The sequence below is a fragment of the Stegodyphus dumicola genome, chromosome 6 (genome assembly GCF_044657685.1).
Source record: "Stegodyphus dumicola isolate Sdum_Otavi_A_Nest chromosome 6, ASM4465768v1".
Classification (NCBI taxonomy): domain Eukaryota; kingdom Metazoa; phylum Arthropoda; class Arachnida; order Araneae; family Eresidae; genus Stegodyphus; species Stegodyphus dumicola.
This window is the reverse complement of record NC_140773.1, coordinates 211,449,238-211,475,424: the sequence shown is the minus strand read 5'-3', so window position 1 is coordinate 211,475,424 and position 26,187 is coordinate 211,449,238. Positions and strand designations below refer to the sequence as shown.

Genomic DNA, 26,187 nt, shown 5'->3' with positions numbered 1-26,187 from the left:
TGTAAATGTAGAGTGTCGTGCGGCAAGGGGGCACTCAAAATATTGTGAGCGAAGAATTCTCTCGAGAGGTTGTTGGTAGGGGAAAAGGGTGAGAGACCCCATCCACTGGTGTGCTGCCCTCCCAGATTGGGGCAGAACTGAGCAAAAGTTGGACTGCACCTAAATAAATACAAAATAATTGACTACACCTAAATAAATACACTTCTAATCTCCAACAAGGAGAGCCATTTCAAAAAAGGAGCAAACATAATCTATACTGTTAAAGTATGGGGGTACCCATACACCATATTGGCTCACATACCTAATCTTTAAATGATCATATGCTATTTGGAATATTTAGTCTGTCTGTTATTTTCTGAGCTATACAATGTAGATTTTCAGCAATAGTTTCTTTTAGTGGATTATTGTTTACAGAAGATGGTCACCTGAGCCAGCACCATCTTTGAGGCTGAAATTTTCATGTTTAAACATCTCAAAAAAACCTTCAAACTGCCATTAAAAACAGCACTAATTTTGCAGGCAGCCTGACGAGCACTTTTTCCTTTTCTTAAAATAAAAGAGTATAACACGATGAAAATGAAATTTTGTGCTATAGGATTACATTGAAACAAAAATTATGTCACAATACATGTTAGAATTATGCAAAGTGAGCAGATAAGGCTATTTAAACATCTGCCTTGATCAAGGTCACTCATAATCAGCAGTAACAAAATACAAGAAAACATACTTCAGTTTGAAAAACCACAGAACCTTCTGGATGACCCAGTAGTCTTTCACTTTGTTGCAAAGAATAGATATAAAATCTCATATGGATTTTCCATAAGCTCAGTAGAGAAATCATAATAAGATTTTCAAGAATTATATGTTTGCCTTGAATAATGTGAAAACTCAAATAATTGGAATTACTACAGAATACATAAACTTGGATATAAGAAAATGTTTCTTCTGTAAAAATAAACCATGTTAATGTTTCAGATTTTAGTTTTGCTATTTGTTTCTTATAATAACAACCAAAAAAAAAAAAAAAAATTATAGGAATGAAACTATACTACATAAATAAGGAAAATGAAAATACAATAATGTTTTTATCAGTTTTATTATAAATGAATAAAGTTTGAATATATATTTAACATTTAGTGACATCTACAAATACATGGGATGTTTTCCAACCTTAACAAATACATTGAAATGGCAAAAACATAAATGATATTCAAACATGAATGTTGAATGTTATAAATATTCATATATATGTGTTAGATTCTTTCATATTTTTTTTACAAAATTTACATGCCTTTTTAGTCAGCTTATAATTTTTGTACATATTCTAACTGGAAAAGTACAGTTTAAAAATGTACTTTGTATAGTATAACAGTTAAGTTTGAAAAATATACAGTACAAATGATATATAACTTCAGAAGAAGAACAACAAAAAAGATGAATGTACAAATATGTACAAAGTAGAGACAATTTTCTTAAATATAAGAAAATAAATTTTTTCTTTTTGTCAATTTTTTTCACTTTGAATTAATGACAACGAAAAATATCTCTTTAAAAATCAAAACAAAAACACATTTCAAAACCAAAATAAACTGTTAAAATGCCTAAGCGTGCTTAAAATAATAATAATAATAATAATTCAGAAGGAACAAAAAATTTAATGGGAAGCACTATAATAATGACTTTTCCACAAGTATTCTGTCAAATCCTGATGGTGGCTGATGAGTAAATGTTGTAAATGCTGCATCTAATATAGCACCATCATCAACTAAAAGATAACATAAATATCAATATTTTGATTTAAACTATTTAAAAATAAATTCATCATTACATTAAAAAATTCATATTAATATTGATTCTTAAAAACATTTCATTTTATTTTTAGCATCTAATATTTTTAGTATATGAAAAGTATAGTGAAATCTTAATTTGATAATTTTTTGCCAATTTAACAATTTTTCCAGGTTTGCATTTTTCTTGAGCAATTGAAATAACTTGGTTTAACAGTGAACTTTAAGATACGTGCCATTTCTGTTTACATGCAGCAGGAATTATTTTCACTTCAAATACTGAGTAGGAGAATTATTCCTCTCTTCACAAGGAAATGTATAAGTACACTCGCAGAAACAGAAACAATTCATTTATTTAAAATATTATATTAAAATTTTATTAATCTGATGAATGTAAGCATGATTGTAAATTATTTAATTGTTTAATCAGACAAAATATCTGTTGAGAAAATGGCAACAGCTAATTTCTGGATGTCATTCTATTAATAATTTTAAAAATATACATTGAGATGATGTACGCTTGAAATGTTTAATGGTACGATGCAGTAAGTACGTTTATTATGTTATGTACGTTTACGAATACGTTACGTGTAGGTTATTAAGATTTATCTTTAAATAAATTATTTTCTTTTACAACCATGTTACGAGTGATTAATTTAATTACAAAAAGAAGTTAACATAAATCAGAAGTGGGATTATTCTAAAACCTAAGCCTAAAGCTACAAGAATTTGCTATATGTAAATAAATTGAAAAGATTTGAATTTCAAGGTATGTGCATTGATTGATGTAACATATTTAGGTACTATTCGGTTTCGAGGGCCGTACAAAATCGCCAAATTATTGTTGATGCCAATGCTGCCAAAAAGAATTACAGCAACCCTAATAATTGCGGCAAGAAAGGAAGTATAATAGTAAATAACTACTTAAGATTGATGCTTTAATTTAGATGAAAGGTTAATTTCATATAATACTTTTTTATTATTAAATTTATATGAAAAAGGCTAAACATGACTGAATGAAAGCATAAGAGTAAATAACTATTTCAGATCATTATTATAATTTATATAAAAATTGCTAAACATAACTGAATGGATGCCTGCATTGCTATTTTGCTACCGACTTATCGCTAAAGCATAATTTCATCTCGTTGGTTGTTCAAACATAATTTTCTATAACGAATGATGCCTTTTCTTTGAAAGTGCAGAATCGCTCAGTTATTTGTTTGCCGCATTTTACAAGGGTAAAAACAATTGGATTTTTGTCAATTTTCTTTTACTTTTTAAGATAAAATAGGTCGATGTGTACATAGATAAAGTCAAGGGTGTGCGCAGTGCCATTTTTGTGCAATTCTAGGATTTTTTTTTAAAGTGAAAATAGGTCTATGTGCACATGGATACCGAGTATGTGCAATTCTTAAAAACACGTCAAGCAGTGTGTGATTCTGCACTTTACCCAAAATTCTATTGCCGACTTTTCGTAATGGTCAGTTCCCAAATTGTTAAATCCATAGGATATCAAAAAAGGATTTACAAATTAAACTATTATTTCAATGGCGTCTTAAGAAATATAGAACTATATAAACTTACGCAATCTGAAATCAATGCGTACGCTAGATTTGGCGCGCTGTTAAATGGGCGCGTTTGCTAGATTTGGCGCTTTTGCGCATACATTTTCGCTGCAATTTTCTTACGGCCCTCAAAACAGAATAGTACCCATATTTATTATAGAATTTAATTTTGTTATTTTTTTATCATTTTTGAAAGAGAGTTTATTTTTTTTCATTTCTTTAAATTTTGAAATATATTTAGAACGTCTAACAAACTTATAAAATACCAATAACTGTGTTCTACTAAGTTGTCTAATTGGAAGTTAATAATAATAAGATAAATATATATATTTGCATTTTAATAAGTACAAAAATGTCTATTTTCAGTAAGGCAAAGAAATGCGATTTAAGAATATTAGCTAAAGAATTGGGAGAAGATGTAAATGAGAGTCATAAAATGAGCAATTTGAAAAAGATGATTTTGGCTAGCAAAGAGTATGATGAAGAATGCACCAAAGAATGGTTAAACATTATAATAAATGAAAGAAAAGAAAAAGAAGAAATTGAAGAACGTAGGCGAAGAGAAGAAATTGAAGAACGTAAACGTAAAGAAGAAATTGAAGAATGAAAATGTGAAGACGAAGAACGTAGGCGAAGAGAAGAATATGAGGAACGAAAATGAAAGTATGAAATGGAATTTGAACTGCAAAAACTACGTATTGAAGCATAATGTAGATCTACAAATTCTGGCACCAACAAAAATGCTAGTGGTGCACACATGAATCCAAAGTTAGAGCTTCATCATTTGATGCAAAAATTTAAACCTGACGAGAATGATATCAGTTTATATTTAATTGTGTTTGAACGTTTGGCTAAACAAGTTGAAATACCAGAAAATACATGGGTTACTCATTTGTTTGGCTTATTGCCGTATGATATTGCTCCGTTAATCGCCAGAGAAACCGATGAGATTGCAAACGATTATAAAGAAGTTAAAAGGATCTTACTAAAACGGTACAAGATGACACCTGAAAAATTTCGCCAAAAATTTTTTACACACAATAAGAGTGTAGGAAACACATAAAAGAATTTTGCATATGAGTTAAGAAATGTTTTTAATGAATGGATAAGCGGAATTAAAGTAGATACTTTTGACAAACTTAGCGACCTTATTGTAGCGGATCAGATAAAACGTAAAGTGTCTCCAGAAGTGAAAGATCATTTTATTGACATATGGTCAGAGTTGATTTCACCAATTGATTTAGTTGAAAAACTAGATGATTATGATACCTTGAAATCAACTTTCAACAATAAAAAATTGCATAAAGAAGGGCCTTACGACAAACGAAACTCCTTTAAAGATGGTCCAGTTGCTACAATCAACAAAAAGAAAAAACTCTACGGTATCACACATAATCAAAAAGGTGAATCAAAATGCTTCAGCTGTAATAATTTTGGACACATCTCAAGGGACTGTCCGCTACCCAAACCAGTAGTAACATGCCGAAAATGTAATAAAACAGGTCATAAAGCTAAAAATTGTGTTACTAAAGCTGAAAATAATCATTCAAATGATAAAAATTATTCTGTTGAGCAAGTTGGCGAAAATTTAGAAGAGAGCAATTCATATTTGAAGAAAGCAAAACTGAATAATTCTGAAGAAGTACAGGCTTTAATTGATACGGGGAGTTCTTGTTGTCTCTTAATGACTTCAGTTGCTCAGAAACTTAAAGTGAAACCAGAACCTGCTATGAATGAATTGTATGGTTTTGGAAATCAAAGGCTGCCTGCAATGACTTCTATAGGAATGGTTAAAGCCGATATTGAAGTTGATAATGTAAAAGGCCAAGGCATAAATATATACCTTGTACCTGATAATGCACAGCCAGTTGATCTAATCATCGGACGGACATGGCTTGATCTACCTCACATCGCTTATGTCAGGATAGGAAAAAGATTTCACTTCGGGTATAGGGAAGATGAACTATTTAGTAAGCTCCAAATTGATGAAAAAATAAATCGAGTCTGCCTTAAAGCTCTTGAGGAAAATGAATTAGAGAAAAATACAATCAGTCTTGTCAGTTCTCAAACAGATTCTGTAGATAATGGATTAATTATGATAGAAAATCCTTCCGAAGGTATAGGCTGTTTATTAGAAATTAAAAATGGCGAAACTTGTATACCAGTGATTAACGTTGGCGAGAGAAGTGTTAGGCTCCAAAACGATCAATGCGTTGGGAGAGCAGAAGAAGTTGAACTATGTTTAAATACTGAAATTTCTGAATTGAGCTCGAACTTAGCAAAAACAGAAAATATTAACAACATAAAAGTTCCTATAAGTTTAAGCCAAGTTAAAATTGGCTCGGATCTCGACGTTGATCACCAACAAGAGTTATTGCGCCTTTCAAATGAATACAGAGATAGCTTCGCACTAAATATTTCAGAACTCAGGTGCACTGAGTTCATAAAAATGGACACTAAAGAAGATAAATTCGTTCATCAAACTGCAGTAAAGAAAAACAATACAAAAAGTGTTGTTCGAAGTGTAAGAGATGGTGAATTAGGTGCATTTGAAGTTGTTCGGGAGAAGAGGAATGAAGCTGCAAATCTGATTGGACTGAATCCCACTTCGGTAAAAAATAGTCCTTATGCTGCAAATAGAAATCGACACTGCGGCCAACTGTTTTCTAAACACCATTTCATGCCAAGGCAAAGACAGAATGACGAAAGTGATGGTAGTCAGAGCCAAGAGAATGTGGATGATAAGCAGCAACTACAACCTCAAAGGCCTGTACGAAAGCAATTACGTCATTCTTACTTCAGGCAATATTGTAGTTATCTATCCATAGGACTTCCACGAAACGTTGGACGTGATGGAAGTGAAGATGAACAAAATGAAAGAAAAAAACGAAGAAAGAGTTTCAGGAGGTGGAAAAGACCACTGGAATCCTAGACGATTTTATCAAAGGTGCTTAATTAGCAAAACCCACTATCATAGGGATGACACTGAATGCAGTCAAAGTAGAATGGAAGGAGAAGCAATCAGTAAAGATACTGAAGCAAATGACGAAGAACAGCAGCCACAGATCTCGTCCACTTTACAGATCAAAAATGGGTTGTCGAAAGCCCCACCAAGCTGATTCACGTGCTAAAAACAAATCTTCAGAGGCCATCATTTCCAGAAATACAGAAGATGGCGATAATGAACTTAAAAGGCCCAAGCGAACAGTGCGCAAACCATTGCACTATAGAGACTTTGTATAGGACTTATAGAATTTTTTTAAAATTATATTTCCTTTTATTTTTTTTTTTCCTACCTATTATTATATTTTTGTTGTTGTTTATTTGTCGTTTTAATGTATGATAAGATTTGGTTCAATTGAGGACAATTGAAAAGTCAGAATGGTCGAATGTAAGCACGATTGTAAATTATTTAATTGTTGTTAGACAAAATATCTATTGAGAAAATGGCAACAGCTAATTTCTGGATGTCGTTCTATTAATAATTTTTAAAATATACATTGAGATGATGTACGCTTGAAATGTTGAATGGTACGATGCAGTAAGTATGTTTATTATGTTATGTACATTTACGAATACGTTACATGTAAGCTATTAAGACTTATCTTTAAATAAATGTTTGTCTTTTACAACCATTTTATGAGTGATTAATTTAACTACAAAAGGAAGTTAACATGAATAACTGTGATTTTCAAATCGAATGTTCTTTCTGCTACATATTTTGTCAGAATTTCAAGGAAGTCAAACTTATTTAGTAACTGATTTATAAAAGCTGGATTCTCATCCATTACAAAATATAATCAAATAAACCTACATATTATCGCATAGACACTGTGTAAGTTAAAATGAAACTATGCAGGTCTATGCATTTTTAAATGATTTGATATATTAGTAACTGAAATAACATTATGATGATAACAAGATAAGCTATTTTAATACCCCATGTTGAATAGCAGGAGAAAATATAATAGATCACTTTTGCAGATGCTCTTCCTAACTGTCTGGATTGCATAAAAAATTCCTAATGCAGTACGCAGACCATAAACCCAAAGATTTGATAAACAAATTTGAATATATGAAATCTCTGGAGCAGAGACAAACTATCAGATTCCTTTCCTAAACAGTAATTTATTATGAAAATAAAGTTTTAAAAAATCTATTTTTATTTTTATCCATAAACCATTTCTCATTTATTTAATCTACTGAGATCTTCATATTGATATGTGATGTGTTTTATGGCATATTTTCGTGTCTCCAGGTTTAATCAATTATATCAATTTAATATATTTTATTGATGGTACCAAAAATTCATTAAAGTTTCATTTGACTTTTACCAACATAAAACAACAGATTGAGTCAAATTCTTAAAATGAGAGGGAGAATGTGTCAGTGAGAAAATTATTTTACTAAACTGAATTAGTCAGACAAAAAAAAAAAAAAAAAAAAAAGAATCTAAAACTCTGATATAACAATGGCTGAGAGTTTTGGGAACTGTATACAAATATAATGCATATCAAACGTGAATTCCAGAAGATACTTTTCATATTGAAAAGAAATATTAATTTATAAGTATTGGTTTCAAATTGCCACATACAGATATGGTACAAAATAAAATTTTATATTTATTGAAAGTTAACTGCATACTCTAAAATCTGCATACTTTCATTCAATTGTTTTTAAAATAATTTCAAGACTGATTCTATATATTGTAGTAATGTTCTTGGTGATTTCTAATTTATTCATTAACCAATTAATTGTTATTAATAAGATTCACACTTAAGTTTCTAACCCTCAGGTATTTCAAAAACTTCTTAACAAGGTTTTACTCTACATACATTTTCACTATTTTTTCTTTAGTAATCTAATAGGCATCATAATTTAGTCATCTTTATGTAAGTAAAAATAGTGGATTCAAAACTTAACTTTCTAACCCTCAGGCATTTCATAACAAGGTTTTACTCTACATACATTTTCATTATAATAGTCATCTTTATGCAAGTAAAAAATAGTGATTAACTATTTAAAAGAAACCTTGAATGCACAATTAAATATTTATTCAATGATTCTTTTACTTCAATCACACACCATGTATTATTATCAAAATTCCTACAGTTCCTTTCATTTCATTAATATTCTAATTCTTTCAGGAAGACTTTCATAGTTCACTGTGTATCAAATAACAGTGCTGTTTTGCAGATTTTAGAAGTTCAAATGTGATGCATTCTACAGTCCTAAATTATGCCAAGCATTTTTTAACTGTTATTAAAAGAAGGAGGCAATACTATAAAATTTAAATTTGAAGTGATTATTTTTCCAAATGAAAATTGATCAATCAAAATTAAAATGCAAGTGACAAAATTAAAAAGAACAAATACAGATGAAAACTTACCATATAAAACAGGGAAAACTTCTCCTTTAGCTCCAGTAACAGGACACATCAAATTTTTCCCATTAACAAAAAAGTTAATTTCCACATGATCATACGAGACACCCTGAAATCACAGTCAAGTGATTAAAATACAAATAAAACTATAGCCAAACAGTAATTTGACAATAAAAATTGATAAAATTAAACCTCTTATTAAAAGAAAAAAAAAACACTAATTTAAATAAAATAAGGTTAGATATATTCTGAGGAATAATAACATTTTCCTTTTTCAAGAAAAATAAAGAGCCCTTAAAAAGTTGCAATAATATTTAAAATACAGGATTTGATTTCTTACATATCAAATTTTCATTTCTTACATAAGTATTTACTATTCACTAGCATTTCTAGATATACTAGAAATTTTGAAATCAAAAGTTATGGTAATAATAATAATAATAATAATAAAAAAATAAAAAAAAAAGAAAGAAAGATTCGAAGAAGAATGTTTATGCTTTTAATGTAAGGCATAATTCTTATTTAAAAATTAAAATTTGTATTTTAACCTGTTCAGGATCAGCGTCCTGTATACCCAATGCAACGATTCCACCCCTACGAGCCCAGCATCGCATATAAGAAAGAGCTCCAATCGATCTCTGCAGCTCAGCATAGTACGTACCTTTAAAATGGAACGATTTATTTGAATTTTTCAAAAGCCAGTAGATGAAGTTAAATGGTAACTGTTTTCACATGGGTTGATTCATAAGGCATTTGACCTTCATGCACTGGCATTAATTTCTGTTCTGTGCTTCTGGTTTTGATAGATTTATTGGTATAAACAAACTGGGAATCACGGCTCTTTATAAGTGTGCCTGTGAATTAAAGGGGCACAGGCGTTTTTGTTTATTTTGTTAGGAATTTCTCTTTCCTTTTTTTTTTCCTGCTTTTGTTCTTTGCTTTTTTTTTCTTATTAGAATGTGCATCCAGTTCTTTGTTTTTGTTTATGTTATTTGCTTTTTTTGTTAGGAAAGTGCATTCAGCTGACTATAGCTAGTGCAACGTCGCGGAACTTCTGTGATGGAAAAACTCAAGACCAGTTTTTCTTTTTTGTATTATTTAGAAAATTAACATAAGCTGTCTTGGTTAATTAAAAAGTAACATTACAGCATTATTACAGAAGGGGTAAGACTATCAGCTTTCTCGACGCGTAATGCGTATTACTCTCTTAAAATAAAGCTGAATCAAATCAGAAATTTAAGGAACAGCACAATCTGCTATATTAACTGAAATCAGTAAAGTATAATTTTAGCCTAGCTCAATACCGTCTGTTATACATTATTGGCTATGTATCATGAAATTGTTGATGAAAGACAAAGTGTTCTGTTAAATTTTGTCTAGCATCTATTGCACACTGAGACAATTAAGCCTGAATTGTAATAGTTTAGTTTTTTATTATACTTATGTCTATTCTTAAGGCTTACCTAAGTCATGAATAAACAAATTCCTACCATATACTTAAGGTTATCGGGGGCTGGTGCAAGATATCTTACCGCCTGATGCCGTCTTTGCGGATCCTAAATTCTGCTACCAAGTGCCTTCCTAAGTTTTAAATTTTTGGTGCCCCTAAATTTTGGGTCCCAGTGCTTTCCCCAAATTCTAACCCTTTGCATTCGAGCGGTGCCTCTCAGGCACCACTGCATGTGATGCAATAACTCGAGCGGTGCCTGAGAGGCACCATTCGAATCGATGTGTCTATTTGTGTTTGACCTAAGGAATATCGCTTGAGAGATCTACTTGGCCTTTTGTAGATCATATTACGAGGTGTCTGAATAGCTATAAGGATGTCTTATCTCAAATAAAGGTTGTCTTTGCAATGCTTATGCGATTAAATGTCTTATCTCAAAAATACTTGCGACCGCGGGCAGGACTCTGTCTTCGACATCAGTTCGAACTCAATCTTCTTGCCGATCGCAGTATTTCTTTCAAAGTTACTGAGCCCAATAAGTATGGAACACGGCGAAGATGTTACTTCTAGCGAAGATGAGTTTAATTTTTCGGCAATAACGAACGAAATTACATCACTACATAGACAGCTTGCCCATGAGAACGAAGACGGAAGTGTTAAAGATAGTGACGACGTTAGAGGAGCTAGGAGACGAAAAATCCAAATAATCGATAGTGAATCTGGAATCCAAAGTGATTATACAGAAGAGACTGAACCTTCAGAATGGACAGTGTGCACAGAATCCGAAGAAATCCCCATAATAATACTGTTTGTATCCGGTGAAGACAAGTAGGATCGGTGAAAGACAAGTAGTATCCGGTGAAAGACAAGTAGAAAGACACGTATTTGCACACATAAAAGAACCAATAGATTTTCTCAAATTATTTTTCACGAGGAATTAGTTATTGACATAGTGCAGAAAACTAACAATAATGCTGCAAGGAAGGTGGAAGGGAAGACCTTATCATTTCGTTCTATATGGTGATCATGGTACGATGTAACAGTTACCGAATTTTGGGCGGGCGTTTATTGGGGCAATCATAAATATGGGAACAATGCCACTGGCAAACATACAAGAATACTGATCGAAAAATGATACTAGTTATATTCCGTTTTACTCAGACACGTTTACGAGAGACCGGTTTTGTCAAATATTTTGGAGACTTCACCTCAAGACAATACCCTCAGAAAACACAAATCCTTGAACCCGTTTGCAGTTAGTATCTGTTTCCTCGAGTATATAAATGAAAGGTTCTTGAATTATTTTGTACCCGGAGAGCAGATTTGTGTGGATGAGTCGACTGTCAAATTCAAAAGCTGCATATCATTCATTACATACAATCCAATGAAACCTAAAAAATGGGGTATTCGGGTTTATACGCTCGCAGATTCAAATACCGGCTTCATTTGTGCTATTCTGCCGTATTATGGATCTCTGACAACAGAGACTTTGATAAGACCCAATCTACCGGTATCAACCAGAATACCGCTACATCTATACAAAATGATACAGGATAAAATTCCCGGTGTTCAGGGACACCACATGTTCACGGACCGTTATTATACGAGTTATATATTGGCAGAAGAATTAAGCAAACAAAAGTGCCACTTAACTGGGACTATCATGACAAATAGAAAGCACCTGCCATGTGAAATACGAAAGCCAAAATTTGAGAATCGAACCACATGTGCATATCGTAAAGGTAATATTTTGGTTCTTGCGTGGAAGGACAAGAGGATTGTGACGGCTTTGACTACTTGGAATAATGCGGGAATAACTCCTGTAAGAAGAACTCTATGAGGCGGTATTGAAGTCGTTATAAGAAGCCCAATGTTATTGCAAATTACATCAAAAAAATTGGAGAAAGCAATGAAAGCTGATTATTGACAAATTTATGAGCATAAACAAAAAATCCGTAAAATGGTGGCGAAAACTATTTTTTGGGGTTTGGAGATCTGCTCCCTCAATTCATACATTCTTTATAAATCAGTAAAGAAGCAGAGAAATGAACGGCCGCTTAGTCACCTACAATATTTGAAAACTTTAGTGGATCAACTGAGAGGAGACATTCGACAAAAACAACCCAGCACAGCTTCTACTTCACACAGCATTTCTGAAGCGATCCGACTAAATGGGAAGCTGCATATTATTTTGATGGGGCAAAAAAAAAAGATTGCAAGGTTTGCTCCCAAAGAACGTCCCAAAGGCGACAAACTGCATACTACTGTGACACATGCCCCGACAAGCCAAGGATGCATACTGGAGATTGTTTTGTAAAATATCATACGAAGCAAAATTTTAGAATGTAATGTTTAATACACATGTTTCATTAAGTTAAAAAATATGTATAATGTTAAAATATATGAGTTTAAAGTGTTTTATTGTCTAAAATTATTTTAAGTTAACAATAAGGAACTCATGATATATGTAAGCGGGAGTGGCTGATTACTCTCGAGTTGCTGGTTCATCCGACAGAAAAGCGCCTCGAGCACAAAGGGTTAAAAGTTTTGCCATCCCTTAATTTTTTTCTTGGTGCTTCTCTAAATTTAAAACATTTGCCTTCCCTAAATTCTGCTGCCCAGTGCAGCCATACCAGCTCTGGCACCGGTCTAGGTTTATGTGAATAACAAATCAGTTATTCTTAATTCAAATAGTACTAAATGTAATATTTTGACCTATGTGTATCATTGACAAAAACTATTTTTAACATAAGGAAAGAAATTTTTGTTAAATTTTTCCTCATTGATACTTCTTAGTGCATTTAACTTAAATCTGTAATCATTGCCAGGCTTAATGTCAACCATATTCTTTATTATTCAATTACTAATATAAAAAAATATTGTTTAGGCATCGCCACATGAGTCATTACTTAAGTTGTTGTGTGTTGATAAACATGCAGTGTTTGGCAATAGGAATATAAAATATTAGTGAGTATAAAATCAACAATGTTCCTATGTAGAATATTTTGGTTTGAGATATGCCAAGTAGATATACAGCTACGCAGCCAAATTATTGATCATACAAATTTATGCTTAAATGATTGTTTCTTCAATAAGGAGGTATTTTATTTTATACTGACTTGAAATTAAGAATCAGGACTCTCCACATGTTTTATTATTGGGAAAAAAATATCAAATGCATATGCGTGAAGCATTTAAACAAAAAAGGTTGTTAATGGCTTTGAGGTCCAGATTTCAGATCATTTCGGATACTGAACATCCCGATCTGACTTTGTACTGGAATACTTCCTATTTCAGGCAGTACCCAAGCTTATTTCTGTATTATTCCCTCACTACATTGTAATGAAAAACTTCAGATCATCAAGATACACTTTTTTCAAAAGAATATATAACTTGCTTACAAATTAATAATTTTGACATCAACATCTATTTATACAGCTCTGCTGAAAAATTCTGCAAAGTTATCACAAGCACTAAAATATAAAGTTCATGTTTTCAGTAAAAAAATCAATTAATAATATTAAAATTATATAACTTACCACAATATCCCCTTCCATAGGCATGTCAGACAATTTATATAAAACTTCTCCATTGTGAGTAATTGTGCCTTCACTAGTTAAAACCCACGATTCTCGATCACGACCAAGAGGTACTCGATTCAGATCTGCATGCCTGGTGGCTAAGCCTACACCCCACACTCCTAAAATAGTATTAAATTAACTACTTAGCAAATAGTCTTTTTTTAATAAAAAAAAATACGAGAAATGGTACTATCCTACTGACTATGACCTACTAGAAATGGTACTATCCATATTATCCTACTCACCATGAAACTATCGCTAAGCAGCAAAATTTAGTGACAATTATAGATAAGTATTTTGTAACAATACACTCATAGGAACTACACTTTCATTTGATTTACATCAGGTAAACCAACCAAAGCCTCGCGTTCGAGATGATTTTTAAATGGTCATCAGTGTCTTTAAGGAATCATTTAATCTTTCATTAATGCTTGTGTCATCCATGCTCTTTTATTTGCATAATATGTGACATCCTTACTCCTTTAAATGCTCGAAATCGTGTATTTTTTCTGATTATGAAAACTGATAAGCCACTTTTGTTTTTATGCACACGGATATAAATTAACTGTAACTACTATATTATTTCTTGCATTTGGGGAGGAGGGTAAGGATTAAAATTTGGGACCTGTTTTTGCAGAACAGCAAACAGGGAATTTTTGTCAAAATTATGGGATTCTACCATCAATAAAGTGTGTATCAATGGACATTATAAAACTAGCTGAATATGGCCAACAAAACAGTAACATACTGGAAAAATTAATTACTTGCAGGAAGTTTGTATTCACAGCATTCTAAACAGAGTTCTGAAAAAATTGGAGAAAGCAATGAAAGCTGATTATTTATTAAATACAAAGAAGCATCAATTCCTTCAGAATTTCACACGAATGACTGCTGCAACTTTGGCAAGATATCCACTAACTTGGATGGTAAGTCAACATTCATGGTCTTTGAAATATCACATTAAGTACTAATTAAATTAATTTAATAACCATCAGTAAATATAAAATATAATGTCATTAAATTTTTTTACATTTACACATAGGTATAGTTACTCTAATTTTTTGTGTTTCGTTGTTACATTCCATAATGCCACCAAAATAGTTACCATTTACATGGACTATCAAATGCCATTCTGCATAAAATAAGATCTTCAGTTTAACATCTTTACTGAATGACACGTTCTCATATTCTTTAATTTATATTTCAAATTAAAATTATGCACTTCTTAATTAACTGAGCAACTGAAAAGCAATGCATGAACTTCTCTGTAAATTTATAATACACCTAATTGGTAACTTACAGAAGTATTTGGGTTATATCACAAAATGTACGTGTTAATTTAATTGAATTTGAATTGAGGATTTTTTAAAATTTAAAGAATTTGTTTAGTTAAGGATAACAATAATTTCTGGAAGTTAAAAGACATTATATCTTCAGTTCTTTTCGTTAGCATTTTCATAGTTTGAGAAATAAGGAAGAATCTTTTTCCAGCAGATGCTTAGGGGGTAAGAGGGAGGAGTTGATTCACATTGGTCAGTGAGTGGATGTGGCCATGGAAAAGATGAAAGTTTTGTAATTAAAATGGGAAAAGAGCTCTGCATTTTATGTTAGCAACAAAGTTCTGAGTTTTAGGAAGAATTTATCCTTAAGATCAGTATTCCTTTAATGGAAGAACTGTAAGAGACTTTATTTACTTGTGTGTGTGATTGTTTTCGCTCAGAGAAAACACTGGATGGGACTTTTCTTCCTTTTCATTGTTAAGGCTGTTTACTTTTGAGGATCACTAGGAGGTTTGAATTTCTTCTCATAAAGTGTCTTCTTGTTGCAGGATGAGTCATTGTTGCTTATTATTATTTTCTTTTTTCCTCCCAATTAGTCGTCAGGAAAACTTCTAGCTTACACTGGCTTGGATTTATCAATTGTTTCTAAGATAGCCAATAATATTATTTGGAAGTGTTATGCAAAATATCTTCAGAAGTTGCAGGTTTAGCGACCACATTTGGCTCGATTTTGAAGGGAAAAAGAATTTGGAAATTGAACAGCCTGTCTCTTGGGGGCAACCCCTCCCACTGATATTGATTAGGGGAGAAATAAGTAAAGATTTTCAAGTTTTGCTTTGCCAGTGGGCCTCGGCCCCAAATCTAATAAAAAAAAAAGCTGCTACGACCAGCTTCTTTTCATTAGCTTCTTCCACTAGAATTTTGGCATTAAAAAAACAAAACTGCAGAGACTTGGCATCATGCAAACACAGGCTATCTCCTTAATGCATTTCCTTGTTATTCCTTTAGCAATTCTGCACCAAAATTCTTTATTCCGGATAAATATAAAAAATTTAACGCAGTTTCTTCCATCATTGGTAAATTTCATGAGTGCATATTTTTAAATTAAGATAAAAAATAATATGATTTGTTTATAAAAACCATTGGAACTAGGAATACAATAAAAAGAATACACAAAAATACTGATGTTGCTTGACTGAAGGACCTAACAGGCATCTAGGAATACAATAAAAAGAAAATACAAAAATACTGATGTTGCTTGACTGAAGGGCCTAATGGGCATAATTGCCAGGGTTTGGCACATTCTGAAAATTTAGCAACTTTTACTATGCAGGCTGTAATAACACATAAATAACTTTATTATTCTAAATTACTTTGAAATGCTTGCACCATTGGCATAAGAATATGTGAAAATGATTAATTTTGAAATGACATGGTTCAAAGAGCTTTATAAGCAGTTACTATGAGGGCCATCCAGGAAGTAGATTACGTTTCCGTCTGTGTCCGCTAGGGGCGGGGCTAGCGCGGCCATCTTGGGGCCAGAGCGTTGCGCAGCTCAGTCTGCATCTAGCCGTGCTAGTAAGAGGTTCGTGCTGTGCTCCGTTCAGATACTGTGACGGTTTGAAATGTCTGCGTTAATTGAAAATCCTGCGAGGTGCGCTCAGTAATAAGGTTTCTGACTGCAAAAAACTGTAAACCGATAGAAATCTATCGGCAGCTTCGTGAAGTGTATGGGGACAACATTATCACTGAAGGTGGAGTGCGTCAGTGGGTCATAAGATTTCAAAATGGCCGAACCAATGTTCACGACGAAGATCGAAGTGGGAGACCCAGCATAGTGACCGCCGAACTTCTCGAAAAAGTCGATGCTAAAGTCCGTGAAAATCGAAATTTCACAATAACGGAACTTTCTTTGAGTTTTCCACAAATTTCGCGAAGTTTGTTGCACGAAATCATCAGCGAAAAGCAAGAAGAGGTAACGAAGTGGTTGAAGGCGCAGGCGGCCGAATTTTTCGACGAAGGAATTTCCAAGCTCGTACATCGCTACGATAAATGCCTTAATTTGTATGGTGACTATGTAGAAAAGTAGTATTTGAGTGTGGCTTTCATCTGTATATAATAAAATTTGTTTCCTATACTTTGTTTATTTTTTTATTCCAAAACGTAATCTACTTTCTGGATAGCCCTCGTATTTTTAAAATGGAAAGGGAAAACAACCAAATTAAAAATAAGAGTTATAAAGGTGTTGCAAACTAAAGTTAGTATTTTATCTTACCTACATCCATATTGTCCTAACTGGTGATCTACTGAATTTCATTTATTAATAATTAGTTTTATACTAGATGGCACCACCTCTTTTGAAACTATTTTGCTTGTAAAAGCAATGTTTATGCTTATCGTTTTTTTCACATGCAATTTTTCTATTGAATTTGAGAAGAGTTTTCAAAATGCTGTCTTCAAATCTTTTATCTATTTACTCTCAAATAGAAATTTATTTTTTGCACATTCACATTACAGAGTTGAAATAAGAAGCAAATGAAACGAGAGTTATCTTAAGCAGCAACAGTATTTAATGTATCTCTCGTTTTTAATACTCTGCTTGCAACAAATTGTTTGTAAATAGGTTTTAAAACAACTAAATATAATAGTACAAAATCGGGTCTTATCTCTTATTTGTTTCATTCACTATATGCGTGAATTTCTTGATATAATCTATATCCATAACATTTAGGGGCTCAATTAATATCAATTGATTAAAATATATAAACCAGCTAATCTAATTAAAAAAAAATATTTCTCTCTTTTATTCACACACTGAAAATTTTCTTATATGCAGCATAATAAAACACAGCAAAAGAAATATTTTGCAAAACAAAAGAAATTATTAATATTAAATACTAATAAATCTGATCATAAAAATTTGAATAAAATAACAGAATCAAAAAAATGTGTAAAAACAACAATTTAAGTGGCACCACGTATCGATGCATAAAGTAACTATACAGTTAAGTAAGGTAGATCGCCTATTAGGAGAATATCCCTATAAAAATTTATTAATGTTGTTATTTTCTATGTTACAAAAGTTTAATTTAGCATTCAGATAATGCCAATGCATCTTCCCCTAAAAGGAACAATTTTTATATTATTAAGTGACACTGAAACGAATACTCTTTTTCAAGACACACTCAATTATTAAGTTTTTTTTATTGATGGAGGCTTTTTTTAAGTGAGGAGAGCAAGCTCCAGTTATTATTAACATTATAAATATATATTAAGTGCAAAGTGAGCATTCTCTCACTAAAAATAATCCAGATATTCTTTTAATCATTCAGATTTCTCTTTCTGTTAGTTATAAAAATTAATCAGAATTCCTACAAGTTCATCTTCCAAATTATTTCTGCTTGTGTCAAAACAAAATTTATTGTTCAGTCCTTGAAGTTTTTACTTCAGATAATAATTTGGTTAGAGTAGAGAGAAGGGTACCCCTTGTATTATCGAAAAGTTGTTTCATTTATGGTAGCTTGAGTAGTTGAATGTTATGGAAACCCTATTATGTCGTAATCAGTTCCATGATTGCGATAAATTTGTAAGAGCTTGTGGTATGTGTGTTGGTTAGGAAGTATATTGCTTGTTTTGTGGTTTAGATGGGAAAATAGCTGAATGTGATAAGTTTAATTTGAAGTTTCTGTATGATTTGGAAAGAAAAGGGAAAGGCCTGGTGTGTATATGAAGATTTACTTAGTAGCCATTATTAGGTATCCTGTTTGTAGGAACGAAATGCGTGTGGTCGAACGTCGCTACGGAGGATATTTCCGACTCTTATTTTGTGAAATTATGTGGCAACGCCAGTACACAGATTATAGTTCAGATAATTTTAAGGAAGTTTTTGGATGCTGTTAACGAATTTTATTTGACTGAAGACATGTTAATTCGTAAATAAGGTAAGTGGATATTTCCTTTGTGCAGTGCAAAGATAAATTTCCTTCTTTATGTTATTTCATTGTTTGATTTAAAATGTAGTGTATTGAGATTATATATTTTTTTGTTGGCTGCTCCTTTAACTTTTTAAGTGAATATAGTTCAATGTGTACATGGACAAAGTCAAGGAAGTGCGCAATGCCTAGTTTGTGCAATTCTCCGATGTTTTTTTAACTGAAAATAGGTTGATATGTAAATGGATAAAGTCAAAGGAGTGCGGAATGCTAAGTTTGTGCAATTCTCTGTTTTTTTTTAAGAAGTCTAGTCGATGTGTACATGGATACCGAGTTTGTGTAATTCTTTGTCTTGTTATTTTTGATTTAAGTAGTGTCAATTTTTGGGGCAAAAATTGACACTACACAAGCCAAAATAACAAGTCAAAGAATTGCACAAACTCGGTATCCATATATAGCCAAAAATCGCTAATTTTTGCCAAGGGGTACTAATACTCCTACTATATGTGACTTAACACATATTGGTTAATTAACACATATAATTAATGCTTTAAATTTTGGAATAAATAAATCACATATTGCATAAAAAATAGGAAATAAATTTATTAAAAGGTTGTTGGTCCAGTTTTACACCTCTAACATCTTGTGGAAATCCTTTGCTATGTTTACTTAATATTATTTTTCTCTTTGTAATCACTTCTACTAAATAGAATGTATTAAATATTTATTACTATTAACTTACCAGACTGCTGCAGTTTCATTTCAAAATAGGCTTTATTCTGTACAATTGGAACATTTGCTAATGCAGCACCGGTGCCACAAACTCTTTGACCATTTTTAACAATGACAACTTCTTGTCCTATAAATTACAACATTAAATATATAATAATTGCACAGCTTAATAAGAATACTTACAATTAAATGGCAATGTCAAAAAATAAATTCAATCTGAATTGAGATACAGCTGAAGTTAGCAACAGCTATTATTTATATTAACAATTTTGAACAGTTCTCTAAGACTTATATTTTGCATGATACTATACATTCACTATAATTTATTTCAATTAATGAACTTTATTTTGTTAAAATAAATATATATACAGTCAAAAGTCATTAATCTGGACGTTCATAATCCGGAGCTCAAAGCTACAAACTTTCTGCGCATGCGTCAACGCATGCACATAATAACTTTACGCATGCGCGTTTAATGTATAATGGACGGTATAAGCTAAGCTAAAATTATCTAATTCAGTTAATGTTGCAGATTGCGTTGTTCCTTAATCTTCTAATTATTTTTTGCAGTCTGTTAGAGCAATTTTATAAAAGTAAGCTTGAACTTTCGATTATGTCAAAAAGAATTTCCGATTCTGGAGCTACCAAAGGATCTACAAAGCGAAAGCATGTTTCGATGTCCATCAAACAAAAAGTGGAATTGCTGCAAAAAATGGATAAAGGCATATCCTTTGTTTCTCTAACCATTCCGAAATCTGTTTATCAATTTCACGCTGCTCTGTGGGAGGGGACGTTGCAGTGCACAATTTACTGGAAGTTGATCTGACAGCACTATCCTCATCTTCAGGGCAGATGCTTTTATTTTATTCGGCTTATAATTCTTTACTAAATGTAGTATTTTCATCTCGATGTACTCCGTCTTTGATATGATTTAAATCAAATTCCTCATCATTATAAATACCACGAATACACATCAAATAGTGTTCTGGTTGCAATTTTCTAATTTCGACTATGTGTAATGTATGCTTTACGCATGCGCGCGTTGAAAGAAATGTTTAATTAAGTAAACAAATAAATATTAAGCTTTTTTTTTAATTTTCATACCCTTTAGATCATAATTGCTCTTTATTTCATAAATTACGGTTTCATATTTTTAATTTTATAATTTCTGCATGCCATCTTACCAGATTTAAACTGATGATCTATAATCTGGAATCTACGAAGTCCTGACGAGTCCGGATTAAAGACTTTTGACTGTATATATACATGTAAGATAAAAAATATGAAAGCAAACTTCTAAATTTAATTCACTATAACCTCTTTTATTTTCTATTTCACTTGGGAACTTCATCTATCTGTCCTAAAAATAGCACTTAAGTCTAAACTGCGTCATTCAAATTAATCATGCGATCTTACGTAACCATTAATGCAGATGCCTCTTGACCAATCACCGAATTGTAAACTATAACTAAAAACTGACTCCCTCCCTTCTTTCTATAAACTGATGCGTCACTTTCGCTCCCGGCCAGAAGCTTTGCAGCTACCTTCTTTGTTCAAGGAATATATGCTGATCTAACAAAAATGTAGAGCGCATAAGATGCTTGTCCGTATGTGAACCAAATATTGCGAATCCCGACTTGCTTTTCCTCAATAATAAAGTTATCTTGAATACGGACATGTTTGCCTTGCCAAGTTTCTTCACTACTCATCTATCATGCCATTGCCAAGCTCCAAATCATTCATTTTATATCATTACATTTATATATATCAGTTTTTTTATCAATTTTCTGCACCTTTCTTCTCAAAATTGAATTGGCATATATATGTCAATCAATATACATACATAAATACAGCACAAAGTCCGTAATCTGGATCTCAAAGCCACAAACTTAAGCTTGCGTGTTTAATGCGCACATTCGCTACGCATGCACATAAAACTGTTGGAAAATATGACCTATTGTAACCCTTTTTCTGCATCATCTCTCCTCCTTGAAATATTTCTAACTTTTACATAAGGCTTAGTTCTTATTTTAAGGGGATATAGTAGTTATTTCTACTTCGTTTTTTACTGCTACTGTTTGTATTAAGAACGGATTTTTCCAACCTAATTAAGATGCTAAAACGAAGCTTGATGTTACGTCATCCGGAAAGCTGAGTTGTGCCGATAGCTGATTGATTGCCGTAAGATGACATCATGTCTACTTCAGGTATAAGTACCTCGCATCGCTCTGGCTTAGTCCTTCTGGTTCCTGTTTCTTTGCTCCATGGTGTGCTGTTCCAGCCCCCATTGGAAGACGATATTGTGATGCATGCCAGCCAGCGACTAGTGCCATAATTCTGTTCCGAAAGATAACTTTTTCTGGATCCTGAAAAGCTGCAACAAAGTGAGCGACTGCAGTGGGCGGCATCCTGTTTTCATGAAGGCGGCATCTTCACAAGTGTTTTTCCAGAATTAGCGGCGATGTTTTTCCAAGCTGTGATTTCTCGTGTGTAACTACAGTGAGCAGCTTTTTGCCGGTTTAAGTGTTCTCAAGGATTTAGTTTAATTTTTCAGGTGCCTTCTTGACCACAAAGCATGGACTTATTGATAGTGAAGCAAACTTCATTAAAACCACGTAGTTTCTGTTTTTCGTGTATTGAATGCTAGTATCTGGAGATCAAAAACCAGTACAGCGTTTACCTATGCGCACTTCCGATAGTGAAGAAGTGACAGATAGGTTATAGAAAACGACAAAATTTCGATTGATAAGTTAGTCGGTATTCTCGACATAGCAATTACAGGACTTGAACAGTGGATCTTTGTAACTGAACAAGAAATTATGTCTGTTTATAAAAGTAAAGAGAAAGTATTAGAACAAAAAACGAAGCAACTTAAACAACTTACATTGAAAGAAATGTTTAATAAAGTAAACAAATAAATTGTAGGCTTTTTTTTTTCTATATTTTGATACCCTTTAGATCATAATTGCTCTTTATTTCATAAATTACGGTTTCATATTTTTAATTATATAATTTCTGCATGCCATCTTACCAGATTTAAATTGATGATCTATAATCCAGAATTGCTGAAGTCCTGATGAGTTCGGATGACAGACTTTGTACTCTATAAATAATGATTAACTGATATATATACAGGGTGTGCCCTAAATGTTGCGACTAGGAAAGGCAGGGCAGACGATAAGGATTAAGAACTGCATAGGAACCTATACCTGGAAAATGTTAGGAGTAAGTGGTAGCACAGGTAGAAGATGGGACAGGACACAAAAGAGTGATTAATTTTAAACATTTATTGGACATGAATAGAAGTGGTGTTTTGACAGCTTGAATGTTACAATAGAAGCTCGAAGTTTGCACCATCAGATGCCAAATATGCCCAACACCAATGGACCATTGATTGGCGAACATGTTCAAACATACCAGGAGTTTCTTTGATTGTAGCAGCTGCGCAGGCGATTCTTGCCACGAGATCAATTTCAGACACAACAGGATTATGATATACGACACTTTTGATGGCTCCCTACAAAATGAAATAAGAGCTCGATAAATACAGTAAGCATGGGGGGCCAGGGAACTGGTCCACCATGCCCAATCCATCGATGCAGGAATGATCTGTTCAGATGGCTATGAACATCCAGTCCAAAATGAGCAGGCGTCCCATCATGTTGTACCTCACATTTGGTGGAACATTGTCAAGCAAGGAGGTAAGAACTTGCCCCAGAAAGATCATATAATTTGCGGCATTCAACCTGGATGGTAAAAGGTACGGAAGGACTAAGCAGTCGGCGACCAAACCCACCCACACATTGACTTCGAAGCGTTGTTGTGACGCGTGGGGGATTTCTTGAATCCATAAATGCTGATTGCAGTGATTGAATACGCCATTCCTAGTGAATGTGGCCTCATCCGTGAACAGCACACAAGCTGGGAAATTAAGATCACAGGCACTTTCTTGCAGAAACCACTGTGCAAAATGCACACTGACAGGCAACGACACGTATGCTGGTTCTTGGATTACTCTCCACCATATCTAACACATCTTCTTCCCTAACGACTGAGTGAATCGATCATGGCTTGACCCACTAGTCCTGCTACTTCTTAATGATCATTAGCCACACAAATTTTGATGCAGATGTGCGAACAAACTGTGGTGGCTCGTCCATTGCCCTCAGCTATTCCATACACTAAGTGCATGTCTGCAGGCTCTCCACTCATATAGCATTCATGCTCTTCACACCGCTCAAATGAAGCAATCCTCACTTTCCACTAGCACTCTCCTGTAGAGCACACTCTGGCAGCGTACAGTGATGTTTCTGGGCATGGGTTCCTGTGCAATTCTTAATCCTTATGATGTGCCCTACCTTCAATAGAAGTTTGTTGCAATATTTATGGTACATCCTGTATATCAACAATTAATGACAATTCTTATTATTTTTTAACATTTATTTTGTTTTTGAACTGTTTAATTCTTTCTACAACTTTTATTTGAAATTATCTTTAATTAAGCTTTTTTCTTGCTTTAAAGTATAATATAAATTTTCAGCATTTTTGGTTTCTTTATTTTTTGACATAATTTGACTTTTATGATTAGTTATAGCACAATAGGATGATGAAACACATTCACTTCTATTAATTATTGAGGTATAATCTGACACTGATTTGTTCCCCTTCAAAAGTCAATTAATTTCCAATCAATCACATTCTCAAAGAGGAAAATTCAAAAAGTCACCTGTGCTCTCAGTGGGTTTGGTTTGATTATGGCAATGCACACTAGGGCTATCCACCTAAGGGAAGGGATGCCTTCATGGTGGACTTTCTAAAGGAAACTGGGTCATATACATGTTACATATGGGGAAAACCATAAAAACACACATGCAACCAGTCTGTTTGCCTGGAATCAAATGCAGGTCAGAACAGTGCTCAGTGATTTACTCAGCTTGCCTTACTGGGATCCGAATCCTGTATCTTCTGCTAACTAGCTGGGTGTGCTAACCAGTTACACCACAAACACATGTATAGGAAAATATTATAATTCCTTATAATATATATATATATAATAATTATTTACCTACCACTAAAATACATCCGAGTATAAATCCAAGCTTTAAAAAATTTATTTTATCTTGAACTTGAAAACTATGATCGTGAACCATGAAACTATGAAGAAAAGCTTTTTTTCAAAAATATATTACAATAATTAAAGGTAATTTTGAGGTATGTCACAATTCAGTTATGAGAAAACTGTTCATGACAATAATGCCATTAATTATTATTAGTAATAATAACAATAAATAATTTTTACCATCAATTATAACCGATAGTAAATAATTTGCATTAAGATTACCAAATCATACAGCTAATATTTATTAATTTAATTACGCAAACATTTTATGGCATGATTTGGTATAAAAATTATTTCTCTACTATTATTTTTGTAATGTGCAATACATATTTCTTTGGTCATAAAATTCAATAATATTTACTAATTCCTATTCATTCCTAGTTTAATTCTTGACAGCTGACATATTTATAATGCAGGTATTTATTTTTATCAACACATATATTCACACATTTTGAAGCCATGTTTCATTTGAACAATAAAATAGAAAAATAACATATCATTATGCTTATATGATATGATTTAGTCAGAATAATAAAAAGAAATCATTAAAGTAACCAATATTCTAGTGAAATGTAAAAGTAGAAGTGCTACACAATGAAAAATTTCGTAATCAGAGAGGAGCTTTCTCAATAAGATATCGGAATTTATTTTAAAGTAATACTTTACTTAAATATTTACAATTAATTAAATGCATAAAATTGCTTTCTTTTTCTTGGTAAGATTGCTGATTTTCCAGACAAATTAGTAAGATTCAAATAAAAATTGCTAATTTATTTCACGAACGGAAAAATTATTATTCAACATTTGAAAAAAAAAAAAAAAAGGATACCATCCTTATATAATGACCTTCAAACTTCATTAAATATTTAACGCTATATTTTCACTTTAACAACACGCAATAATATAAGCAAGTACTTTAAAATATTTTAAATACCAAAATTTATTCTGATAATTTTGAAAGCTTAGTTCTTAGAGCATATTTTTTCTCGATCTTCCAATGACAAGGTCTAAGATGTATGTAAATAAAAATAAAATTACAGGATCAAATTCTCAGGTAAGATCACCCATAATCAAATGTTGACACAGGATGTTAATGCAGTAGTGGTTAGATGCGTTATAGAATCATGAGGTTTTAGTAAATTTCATTTTAATGATAAGATTGATATAACACGGCAGAAGCAAAACAGCAGCAGATGTCCTTTACCCATATGTGATGTATCAAGTAAAACCAAAGGCTGTTCTTTCATCTGAACATAACTACTACCAACATTTCCATCACAACATCGTCTGAAACATCCCATGCATGATGCCATCTTGATTTGCGGCACCTAAGCACAAGCAGAAGTAAAAATCGAAGT

The 26,187-nt window shown here is 32.5% G+C and overlaps 1 protein-coding gene across 1 annotated transcript; it reads right to left on the bottom strand.

Annotated features, from left to right (window-relative positions):
- Nucleotides 1-1,077: 1,077 nt before the first annotated feature.
- LOC118198918 (SPRY domain-containing protein 7) lies at nucleotides 1,078-26,187 on the bottom strand. The gene is made up of 5 exons (XM_035370707.2): nucleotides 26,034-26,187; nucleotides 19,721-19,837; nucleotides 13,725-13,885; nucleotides 8,745-8,847; nucleotides 1,078-1,765 (listed from the first exon to the last, which is right to left on the bottom strand). Exons 1-5 carry the CDS (start codon nucleotides 26,140-26,142, stop codon nucleotides 1,668-1,670), a joined length of 588 nt encoding a protein of 195 aa, XP_035226598.1. The 5' UTR covers nucleotides 26,143-26,187; the 3' UTR covers nucleotides 1,078-1,667.